General features: G+C 42.7%; 1 protein-coding gene across 2 annotated transcripts in view; it reads left to right on the top strand.

Moving 5' to 3' along the window:
• RYR3 (ryanodine receptor 3) overlaps positions 1-12,698 on the top strand; it is a 523,847-nt gene that overhangs the window by 417,326 nt on the left and 93,823 nt on the right. For both annotated transcript variants that reach the window (XM_080931244.1, XM_080931245.1), the window contains exons 53-60: positions 1,538-1,627; positions 2,608-2,754; positions 2,949-3,011; positions 4,104-4,179; positions 4,293-4,416; positions 6,109-6,224; positions 6,822-6,889; positions 7,770-7,891. In XM_080931244.1, the coding sequence (XP_080787370.1) occupies positions 1,538-1,627; positions 2,608-2,754; positions 2,949-3,011; positions 4,104-4,179; positions 4,293-4,416; positions 6,109-6,224; positions 6,822-6,889; positions 7,770-7,891 (806 nt within the window). The remainder of the gene's footprint in view (positions 1-1,537; positions 1,628-2,607; positions 2,755-2,948; positions 3,012-4,103; positions 4,180-4,292; positions 4,417-6,108; positions 6,225-6,821; positions 6,890-7,769; positions 7,892-12,698) is intronic.

Below are 12,698 nucleotides of genomic sequence, written 5' to 3'. Positions count from 1 at the left end.
ACTCACGTGCACTCATGATGGTTCCATCCTTCAGTAGCGGCCTACTCCAATCCATCACGGTTTTGGCACACATAATTAAAATTTTAAAAGCACCACTCTTTCTATTGGAGAAATAGAATTATCCAGCCACAGTGGGACAGGTTATATGATTGACATAAGGACAGGGTTAGAACACACAGGAGTACCACATCCCACAGTTGGTGTCCAGAGATGCTGTCTAGAGTGCTAACATTACGGCCTAGTATAAAGATGTATAGACAATCATTGCAGGGGGGTGATACGCTTGTTGCTGAGTCAGCACATGCAGACCAGGGGAGGCAAGAGAGGCTTTATCAGCGTTGGGGAACCACAGAGCTAGGACATGGAGCAGAGCATGGAAGAGAGCAGGGGATAGATGTGGAAAGGTTTTCAGATTTAGAAATTATATGAGTTTCCATTTTCACATGGTGGGAGGGGACATTCAGAAATCACAAGAGAATAGTATTCTCTAGCAGGATGATTTTGATGAATATCATCTAACAATAGTAGAAAATTAACCCATGAATAGATGACAGATTGGAAGTAGGGAGAGTACTTAGGAAGCTATTGGAGTGCTTTAAGTAAGCTCAATACTAAAAGGGAAGCCAGCCCTAGAGGTGGGCAAGGGAGTGTGCCTAGGAGGCAGAGAGATATAAGGTATTCAGTGAGGTAAACAAGGATTCCTGTTAAAGCATTAAAAAATTAAGCAGGAGCTCGAGGGGGAGGTGAAGAAAGCCAAGAAAATGGGGCATTTAAAGAAGTAACTACTGGGTCCAGCTTAGACACCCAACAAAGCACATGGAGCAGGGCCCATCATATCTGGAAATTAGGGGTCAGCTCTTCTCTAGAAATACTGATTTAATATCCGTCATCAGGGGTGACTGAAACCACAGACCTAGAGAGAGTGGCCAGGATTTCTGTGTCTTGTAAAAGGATAGAAACTGAGGAAGCGTGCCCATTTGACAAATAAGCAGAAGCAGAGATTGAGAACAGAATGAGCATCTAGGAGATTGTGAGGTTTGAGTCTGAGAAAGTCAGGGGTTCCTACTTAGCTCTATACCCACAGTGCCAAGAACTCCTACTGAAGAAGGTGTCCCCCAGTGGTGTTTTACAGTCTTAAGTCTCCTAAAATGCACGCACTGCTATGATTTTGCCAATCAGACCCCTCTACACAGCAGGCAGTATATCTGGTCCCCACTGAGTCCTATCTGCTGATCTTCCTGTGAGTTTGACACACTATTCTGAAGCACAGTGTTCTCATCCTTTGCTGAAACAGCCTTCTAAGTGGCCCTAAAACTTACAAGCAAAACAGTGAAGAGGACAGTAGCTGGAACAAAAAGGAATACGGGAGCAGAGGTCAGGATTTGGGAGGCACAGACTTGACAGCCTGAAAGGATCAGTTAGACACTAGCTAAGGGACTTCTTAATCTCTGTCATGATCCATTATGCTACGTGAGAAGACACACAGAAATCTGGGTCATCTAGCTGGCTCTTAGTTTGAACTGAGAACTTTCTGCAGAGTCACAGTGGATGGAAATACGGGATTTCTCTGGATGAAAATGTGAAGACCCACCCACTCATACGGCCCTTCAAGACATTAACAGAGAAGGTAAGAGACGGGATTTGTGACCATGTGGCTGTGTTGTGCCCTTCCTTCAGGACTGTATCAGACAATCCTTAGCAGGTTCCATGAACTGGCAAACTGTTCTTGCCATTTCCCAATCCCCAACTTTCTAATCTTTGGATCCGAGAAACCATGAGGGAAAGAAGCCCTACTTGGTACTTATAGGTGGCCCAATATGTGTTCCTCCTGCAACTGACCTAGGAAGAGGTTTTATGAGAAAAGTCCTAGCAGAAGTAGAAATGGACCATTCGTTCGTTTGTTCATTCTTCCTTCCTTCCTTCCTTCCTTCCTTCCTTTCTTCCTTTCACTTTCTCTTTCTTTTCAATCAAGTATATGTTCATCCCATCTCTGAATTCCAGTCTTACAACCAGTAAGAATTCTTTTAAACCTGAAGTTTAATGTCATATATAAGGGATGACATAGATAGATAGATGATAGATAGATAGATGATATAGATATAAATATAGATGATATAGATATAGATAGAGAGATAGATAGAGATAGAGGTAGGAATAGAGATAGAGATAGAAATGAAGATAGATAGGGATAGAGACGGAGATGGAGATGGAGATAGAGATAGTGTTGACCATTCATGAAATTGGGCATCCATCAAAAGAATTCTAAGAAGTTCTTTTTCTCAGGATCAAAGCAGAGCCTAGTGTAAATGCATTTTGACACTGTCCCATCTTAAACATAAGACACAATGATTACTTTTCTTAGTATTTTACTTCTTTATAAACTGTACATAATGCCACTGATAATATTGGTTCATTTCCCCTAATGAAAAAGACCGCAGGCCTGGGATCTCATATCCAAAAGCATTAAAAAGGTTGTGCATTTTATTCAAGATGCTGCACATGACAGTTTGACCTTGTGAGGAAGAGATAGAACAAATTGCCTCCTCTGTGTGCTATGGGGCGAGTAGATTGTGTTCTGCATGGCTCTTCTGTACAAACTTCCTCTAGGAGAAGGAAATCTATCGCTGGCCTGCCAGAGAGTCCTTGAAAACCATGCTAGCTGTGGGCTGGACAGTGGAAAGGACCAAAGAAGGAGAAGCTTTGGTTCAACAAAGAGAGAATGAGAAGCTTCGATGTATGCCCCAGATGAATCAGGTATGACCGTCACACTTAGTAATCAACACTTGGCCAACAGAAACCATGATGAATCTAGGAAAGCTCTCCATGAAGTATAGTGATAGTACCATCTAAGGTGAACTGACAGGATTTGGAACAGCCATGTGTTTGTGGAGGTTGGTGGGAAGAAGGAAAACAATACAAACCTAGTAATTCTGGCTTTTTAATCCTAGGGTAACAGCTACTGTCCTGCCCCTCTGGATCTCTCAAATGTTGTGCTGTCCAGGGAGCTTCAGGTCAGTGCCAACCTAGATGCAGAATGTCAGCGCTTTCTAGACCTTTCCAGTACAGGGCATGTTACCCTCTGAAGTGTTAAAGGAGAAAAGTAGAGATTGTGCCTAGAACATATCACAACTGTGATATTAAACCTACAGAGGGCTGTGGTGTGTCTCAGCTGTGAGGGAAACACCAGAGAATTATCCAGTCAGCTAAGAAGCTTTCCTTCCAAGAATACCATAAAGAGTGATGATTCGGTAAAAAGAAGAATGGTCAGCAAGGTCTTCATGTCCAACTCACAAAATAAAATAAGAGAAATTTTGAACAATACAACACCTAGATGGAAATGCTTGCCTAGTCCTTGTTATTCTCAAAAGCCATAAGGACACCCTGTATGTGCCATGGTATATATGTTCCAAAAATGGTCCAAGAAGGTAATCACTGTAGGACCCAGAGCTATAAAACCAAAAAGATGCACCTAAAAGCTTTGAGGTACTTCCCTCCACTCCTTCCTTCCTGCACATATTGGTATCTGTGCCCTCTGCTCTAGCCACATTAATATCTGGGGAAGAAGCCAGTGGACCAGCTCCTTGGGCCTTAAGGGGAGTTTTGTTTTGTTTTTGTCCAAAGGACACTCTTTGCTCTAGGTCACAGCTGTATAAGTCTCATAGAAAGATTATTTCATTTGAAATCTCAATGACAATAGTTTTTAGCAAGGTATTAAAAACTGTTTTAAAAACTGTTGAAGTTAAGGTTTTCATAGATTATTGGCTTTGGCTTGACTTTGCCTACCCACCTCTCTATCCTGGGCAAGAAGTGTGATACTAAGCTAAACAAGGTGCTGGTGATATACAGCTTTGGCAGGAATGTGTGTTTCTCGTGGATGCACTCAATGGCCAGGATAATAAGTTGCAAAGGAAGGACAGAATCTGAACTGGTTTTCTGTGTACAGGATGACAAAAGTTAATGAAGTGTGTCACACAGACTAATTAATAAAGGTAGGCCTCCACCATCCGGCTGATAGCATCTGGTGGAACTGTTCCAGAACTAGGAAAATGTGAAGCCATTTTTCTTGCTTGCTTTCTCTTTCATATCTCTGGCGTGGGGCACAGGGAATGGTGGAGGTGGTGGCTGAGAACTACCACAATATCTGGGCCAAGAAGAAGAAGCTGGAGCTGGAAAGCAAAGGTGAGCTTGTTTCGTGGCATCCCAAGGGGAAAGTAAGAGGGGTGATGGTAGCTATGCTTTCCCAGAAGTATAAAGGAAGATGCTGTTTGTGTTTATCTCTCATCTTACTCCAGGTGGTGGCAGTCACCCTCTCTTGGTACCATACGACACCTTGACTGCCAAGGAAAAGTTCAGGGATCGAGAAAAAGCACAGGACCTGTTCAAATTCCTCCAGGTGAATGGCATTCTAGTTTCTAGGTAAGTCATCTTCCATGTGGAATTAGTGGGGCAGAGGAGGTGATGTGAGTTTGGTTTCACCATTGGGTACTTAATCACCCAGCTACAAAACCCATTAGATTAAAGATAGTGCTTGAAACTTTTGAACGGGTTTACAATGAATGAATGCATGCATGCATATGCACTCACAAGCATCGTGTTATAGGTCAAAGCTTTTTCTTAATATATTCTCCAGCAATTGGAGTGATAATCCATATTCATGATATACCCCGGAAGCTTTAGAATTTCGATGTCTTTAAAGAGAAATAAGAATCTGAGGCACAATCAAAACAAGGTTTGACATACTAGATTTTTTTTTTACATTTCTCTCATCCCTTACTTACCCTTAATTCAGCACTGTATCTATGAATTTGCAGCTGACCATCTTTGTAAAATAGCCACTTGGTTTTCATAGAGCCAGCAACCCTGGCACACTTGATCTGACTGTTTTATAGTTTGTGAAAATACATAATAATGACAGCGAACACACCAACAGAAGCAGCCTTTGCAGCACAGAACTGATTCTCCTGAAGCTACAGCTTCCCTGGGGAGATGGAACACAGTGAGATGTCCTAAGACATTTTATTGCACATTGATGAACGCTTTCTATCAAGTCGGCTTGGACTACCTAAGTCTTTAATCAGATGTCTGTAGAAAGCTCCAGAGCATTGCGCTTGCCAACTCTGTAGGAGGAAAAACCAAGTGGAGATTCTACTCTGATACTCCCATTCCTCTTCAAAGAAGTAGTTGCCAAGCAAGATATTGCCCTTTTTCATTTCCTATAGATTTTTGCTAGCTAATGCCAAGTAAATAAAAACTATAGAAATATGTCTATGGTAGTTCATATGAAGAAAAGCACAAGGCTCGTTTGCCACACTGTCGGGTAGGAAAGGTCATGCTACAAAAGACAGCCTCCAGGGAAGCCTTTGAGAAAGACTCCCTGCTCTGTTTTAATCCTCCTTCTAACACTAAGAAGAATGTGGAGTGTAATTTGCTGATAAAATTCCTTGCTAGTAGAAAAAAATTTTTTTCTCCTTTACTGTAACCCAAACAGGGAGAGAAGGGAACCAGGAACAGTAACCAAAAGGGCAAGAGACCAAACGGGGAGGAAAAAAAAAAAAGACCCAGGCAGTGTAACCAAAATGGGTTATATAGGGAAGAGCCTCTGGGGGGGGGGGCAGCCCAGTCCCTGGGCTGGAGAGTTTCAGGTAGAGGGTGGGTGTGGCACACATACACTGTAACAGGAAGGGACTGAGAGATTCTGGGAGAACCTGGAGATCAAGCCTGCTTTGATACGTCAGTAGACACCTGGACCTTAACAATAACATATTGCTTCTATCATTCCACATAATTTATATTTATTCATGTCTGTCTACAGCTAGCATCAGATCAAACATATGAGGAGTATTTGTCATCTCTGACTTCCAACCCAATATCTTTTAGTAATAATAATAGAGATCTCTCCGAAGACTCTAGAGAGAAATCGCTTTAGCAAAAGTGTTGGGTGCTCGCAAGTCCAAGTGTACAAGTCAGTCAGTCAGATGATGGGTCACTAAGAACAGCTACTTGTCAACACTGAACATTACATTCAGCAGCATGGGAAGGATGGGTGATACACCAAAGTCACATGGTTTTCTCTGCTACTTCTGGGGGTTTCCTCTCTGTTCAATCTAGGGGTATGAAGGACATGGAGCTAGATGCCTCCTCTATGGAAAAGAGATTTGCCTACAAGTTTTTGAAGAAGATCCTGAAGTATGTTGACTCTGCTCAAGAGTTTATTGCTCACTTAGGTAAGTGTCGTGGCAAAATTCCAGGAAAGAATTTTGTATTTCTTTAGAAAGAATGATCTAAATAGTGATCTATTTTTTAAGCTTATTATTTTATGTGAGTACACCATAGCTGTCTTCAGACACACCAGAAGAGGGCATTGGATTTCATTACAGGTAGTTGTGAGCCGCCATGTGGTTGCCGGGAATTAATCTTGGAACCTCTGAAATAGCCTATGCTATTAACCATTGAGCCATCTCTCCAGCCCCATGAGTGATCCACAGAGACATATAACTCAGGTGGAGAATAGTGGCTAAGATTTATTGCCCACCCCTGCTAGATTTGATCAGCTCGTTTGTTGTTTTATAAAGCAATGAATGCATCCTATTAACTTTCCCCACACTTCATGACTATGAACTGCTTTACTGTCGGGTGAGACAACTGTGAGGGTTGACATAACCCTAACCCAACCAGCACAGTCTCAACATGCTTTCTAAGACGCTATTTCATGAAAGCAACTAGGCTTGTCTTTTCAAAATAAAGAAAGAAAGAAATAAACTGCTCTGATGGTTTATTTATTTGTTTGCTCTGACCAAAGTTTGTTACTCCTGTCTTTGCAGAAGCCATTGTCAGCAGTGGGAAAACAGAAAAGTCTCCCCATGACCAGGAGATCAAATTCTTTGCCAAAGTAAGTGTTTCTCCTTCACTCAGGATCTACTACTGGGCTTAAAGGGGTCCATTGGAAAGATCTGAACCGCCAAAAGCTTTCAGTGAGACGGAGGTGAATTCCTTTGTTGGAAGACCTGGTGTGGGTAGGAATTCTGAGGAAGTGTTCAGCAGGCTCATCTCCATCCACACCGTACCTTAGGGATCCTCCCACCTTGGTCTACACCATCTGTAGCAGTGTGCTTCTTGCTAGAGTGCTCAAAACAAGCTTAACTATACCACATCTGTGGGAAACTGATGTGTGAAAGAAAGAGAAAGTAAACTGCTGCTTTTCTGAGCTTCTAACCTAGTGCCACCAGCATGACATTTTCATTTACTCCAGCTTCAAAGGAAGCTAAGCAAGCTCGAGGGCCCTGTGTCTCACTAAAATCAGCTGTCCTGATGCTGAAAAGAAGAGAATGCATCTGGGTACCAATGTGTGCTCTCCACAACACCCTGCTCAGAAGGATGAAGAGCATTTTGGTATCTTTGCTGTGAGAAGCAGAGAACCGAGGCTTAAGTTGAGGGCTCCGCTATGCCTGGAGTGCAGGTGTTGATGCAATGGACAAGAACTCGGGGTTCCCAGACACTGCCTTGAAGTCAAGGCCTTATGCAAATGTATCTGTGCCTTGATTTTGTTAATGGTCTTTTTTTTTGCATAACTCCAACACCTTTCAATAGTAGCACAGAAAATAACAACAACAAGAACAGCAATACAAAGTGAGATCAAGAATAGAAATTTTCTGGAAATCCACAGCCAGTGTTAAGATGTCTTTGCTCATCAAGAATGAATTCTTTATTCAGAGAAACTGGCGGATAGACTTTGATCAGCTACTTTTAAAGTGATGTTTGATGGTTTCCAGGTTCTCCTCCCACTGGTGGACCAGTACTTCACCAACCACCGCCTTTACTTCCTGTCGTCCCCTCTGAAGCCACTTAGCAGCAGTGGGTATGCTTCCCATAAAGAGAAAGAAATGGTGGCCAGGTAAGTCTGTGAAATCAAGACAGGGCCACTGTGTTAGTCAGCCTTGAGTTACCGTAACAAAATGTTAATGTCTGAGATAGGTAAAGGCTTATTTAGCTCATAGTTCTCAAGTTTCAAGTCCAGTAGACACCAATTGATCCAGTGGTAAGGGATCCAGACGGTAGTGTTAGGGAGCTCACTGTGAAGCAAACTGCTCACTCAACTCATGGCCAGAAGGCAAAAAATGACAGGATCCTAAGACTTTTTAAGGGCATGCCCCATTGACCCAAAAATTCTTCCACTCAGCTCCATCTTCCAAGCATCCTTAATCTCTCAGTAGGAGTACCCTAGAGACAGCTTCTTACCCATGGTCCCTAGAAGGATACTTATTCAAGCTGCCATTCTTAGTACTAATGGTGTATATTTAAGACATCAGCTACCTGGGAAGTAAATGACAAGTTCTTTGTGGAAATGATGATTAGTATCTCAGAGTCTTGATTAGCATCTTGATTTGAAATGTTTTATATTTGTATATGTCTTGGTGATTTCAGAAATGAATGGAATTGTACTGTTTGGAGTGCTGATGGGACTTGTGAAATACATATATACACAGGTTAATTACCGAGAAATAATGTTGAGAAAGAGGGCTAAGGTCCTTCAGAAGCTTGAAAATTAAACATGAACCTAAGGCACACACTGCTTTTAGTCACCTCCTTATCAAGATTGCAAGATTAAATTTATAAAACTCAGATCTTACAAGTCCCAGTGGGAAGAATCTGAGATTTGAAAGCTAGAACTACAGGATCTGATAAATGTTGATTCAGAAGTATCAGTTCTATTGCTAAAAGGGGGCGGCGGGTGGTAAGGGTGCTTGCTGCTCGAGATGGTTCGAATATGCTCAGCCCAGGGAGTGGCACTATTAAGGTGTGGCCCTGTTTGAGTAGGTGAGGCCTTGAGGGAATGGGTGTGGGCTTTAAGACCCTCATTCTAGCTGCCTGGAAGCCAGTCTTCCACTAGCAGCTTTTAGATAAAGATGTAGAATTCTCAGCTCTGCCTGCACCATGCCCACCTAGATACTGCCATGCTCCCACCTTGATGATGATGGATTGAACCTCTGAACCTGTAAGCCAGCCCCAGTTAAATATTGTCCTTATAAGACTTGCCTTGGTCAGTTGTCTGTTCACAGCAGTCAAATCCTAAGACACTGCTCAAGCGTGAGTAATGGAGTTCGGATCTTTGCACTTAAATAAAAATTGAATGTGGCTGCATGTATACCTACCTGTAACATAGATCAGGTGTTAGAGGGAGCTAAGGCAGGAGAATCACTGAAGCTTGTTGGCTACCAAACTAGCTCCACATTTAGTGAGAGACACTGTGTCTACAGGAATAAAGTAGAGTGTGATTGAACACCAGACATTATCCTGTGGCTGCCAGAGGTACAGACGTGTGCGTACACACACACACACACACACACACACACACACACACATGCACACACATGCACAAGCCTAACACTCCCCTAGGCATGAGTTCCTTCACAGACCTTAACACAGGGGAACTGTCACAATAAGGCGGAAAGGTGCTGTCCAGCATGCTTCAAATTCTCCATTAGGTCAATAAAAGGCCACATGTGGATTAGACTTCTAAATCGCAAAGGGTAGTGAAAGCCTGAATACTCGCCATTGACAATGAACATGCACATCATACTGAATAAGAGCTCAGCCATTAACTATCACTCTTTGGGAATATATTCAGCCTGAAGGTTTGCCTAACATTTATCAAACACTGCATGAACAAGCGCTGAAATGAATGTTTCATATACGAGAGTTTTTGCCCACCAGAGTAAGTGTGCAACTTACACATACCACTTCTGTGCTGTGACCACCTAGTCCCAAGAAGAAGAAACGCCATCGTGCCAGAGCAGGGTACTTTGGAACCGGGTACTGATCCCAAGATCTTATGCCTTTACGTTGAGCTAGTGCGTTCCATGAGCAGCCAGGCAAGACATTCAGATAATCCAGCAGGGGGCAGGTGTGTCTGTTCGCCTCATCTGTTGATCTTAGACTATTAATTCATGGAAATGTAACATTTGTTCAACCAGGCACCATTTGTCATGGCTGGAAGACAACTGAGAGCTGATCAGCCTTGCAAATGGCTTCCAAATGCATCTGCGAGCTGGTGTCTCCCACAGAAGCAGTGGTGTTTGCTCTGAGCACGTTCACCCTAGCAGACTCTTCTTTCCTCATGTCTTTTCTGTTCCTCTTTTTCCCCTTTGTTTGTTTTTTTGTTTGTTTAAGGGACTAAGAACTCTGGTTCATTTATTTCATGTGTCTCGCTGTATCGCTCTGGCTGGCCTAGAATTCACTGTGTAAGTCAGATGGGCCCCCAGCTCACAAAAATCTGCCTGCTTCTGCCTCCAAAACTCTAGGATTAAAGGTCCAGCTTCACAGCCTATCCCAGGCTAGTCTGAAACCAGCAATTTTCTTGTCTCAGCCTCTGACATGCACCAGATATCTTTTTTTATTGAATCCTTCAGTTTGGGTCTACCATATACATATATAATATTCATTTATATTTAATTTCATCTGTATACATATTTTACCTGCATGCATGTGATTCTTGTGTATTTAAAAAAAATTCACTTTACAACCACTCACTACCTCCCTCCTGATCAGCCCTCCCACAATCCTTTCCCCATCTCCCTTCCTCTTCTATTCTGAGAAGGCAGGGTCCCGCCTGGGTATCTCCCAACCCTGGCACTTAAAGTCTCTGCAAGGCTAGGTGCTTCCTCTCCCACTGAGGCCAGACAAGGCAGCCCAACTAGAAGAACACATCCCATACACAGGCAACAGCTTTTGAGACAGCCGCCACTCTAGCTGTTTGCAACCCACTTGAAGACCAAGCTGCACATCTGTTACATGTGTGCAGGGAGACCTAGGTCCATCCTGTGTGTGTTCTTCAGTTGGTGATTCAGCCTCTGAGAGCCCCAAGGGTCCAGGTTAGTTGATTCTGTTGGTCTTCCTATGAACTTTCTATCTCCTTAGGGGGTGCAATCCTTCCTCCCATTCTTGAAAAGACTCCCAAAGATCCCTGTTGTTTGACTGTGGGTGTATGTATGCCTCTGTCTGAGCCAGTTGGTGGGTCCAGACTTTCAGAAGAGAGCCATGCTAGACTCATGTCTGCAAGCATAACAGTATCATCAATAGTGTCAGGGATTAGTTCTTCCTCATGGGATGGGTTTCAAGTTATTGGTTGGCCATTCCCTCAGTCTCTGCTCCATTCCCAATCCCTGCATTTCTTATAGACAGAATAAGTTTGGGTCAAATGTTTTTGTGGGGTGGTTGGTGTGCCTATCACCCAAACAGGGTCCCCCTGACCACAGAACACAGCCTCCCCAGGGTCCATATACCCAATGCGACAAGTCACAGCTAAGGACACCTCCGGTGATTCTTGGGTGCCTTCCCTATCTCATGTATCTGTCTCTTTCTAGAGATGTCCCCAACTTACCCTACCACTGGGAGCAGATTTCCATTCATTCTCATGGCCATCTCTACTGGCCCTCCCTACACCTGACCCTAAACCCTCCAATCCCCTCCTAATCCTCTCTCTCACCCAATTCCTGCTCTCTATCTGCCTACCATGATTATTCCATTCCCCATTCTAAGTGATGCTCAAGCATCCTTGTTTGTGCCCTCCTTTCTGTCCAGCCTACTTGGCTCTGTGGAGCATGGGCACCCTGTATTTTATGGGTAATGCCCACTTATAAGTGAATACATATCATGCATGGCCTTTGGGGACTAGGTTACCTCACTCAGGATGATATTCTCAAGATCCATCTATTTGCCTGCAAAATTCATGATGTCTTTGTTTTTTATAACTGAATAGTATTTCATTGAGTAGAGGCGCCACATTTTCTTTATCCATTCTTCAGTTGAGGGACATCTCAACTGTTACAAATAAAGCTGCTATAAATATAGTTCATCAAGTGTCTTTGTGAGATGTTGGAGGATCATTTGGGTATATGTCCAGGAGTGGAATAGGTGGGTCTTGAGGCAGAACTATTTCCAGTTTTCTAAGAAACCACCAAATTGATTTCCACAATGGTTGAATATGTTTGTACTCCCAAAACAATGGAGGAGTGCTTCCTTTCTCCACATCTTTGCCAACATGTGCCCTCACTTGAGTTTTTGATACTAGCCATTTTGACCTGTATAAGTATGAATTTCAGAGTTGTTTTAATTTAGATTTCCCTGCTGACTAAGGACTTTAAACATTTTTTCAGTGCTTTATGGCCATTCAAGATTCCTCTCTGTTTATTTCTGTACCCCATTTTTTAAATTGAGTTATTTCAGTTGTTGGTGTTTAATTTCTTGAGTTCTTTATAAATTTGAATGTTAGCCCTCTGTCAGATGTAGGCTTGGTGGAGATGTAGGCTGCCGTTTTGTCCTATTGACGGTGTCCTTTGCCTTACAGAAGCTTTGCAGTTCCATGATATCCCATCAATCAATTGTTGATCTTAGAGACTGCACCATTGATGTTCTGTTCAGGATATTGTCTCTTGTAACAATGTGTTCAGAGGTATTTCTCTCTTTCTCTTCTATGAGATTTAGTGTATCAGGTTTTATGTTGAGGTCCTTGATCAACTTGGTCTAGAGTTTTGTGTAGGGTGATAAATATGAATCTATTTTCATTCTTCTACATGTAGACATCCAGTTAGACCAGCAGCATTTGTTGAAGATGCTTTCTTTTTACCATTGTATGATTTTGGTTTCTTTACCAAAAGTCAATGTTCATAAATGTGTGGGTTTGTTTCTGGGTCTTCTATTCA

The sequence above is a fragment of the Micromys minutus genome (assembly GCF_963924665.1).
Source record: "Micromys minutus genome assembly, chromosome: 17".
Lineage (NCBI taxonomy): Eukaryota > Metazoa > Chordata > Mammalia > Rodentia > Muridae > Micromys > Micromys minutus.
This window is presented reverse-complemented; position numbering and strand designations above follow the sequence as displayed.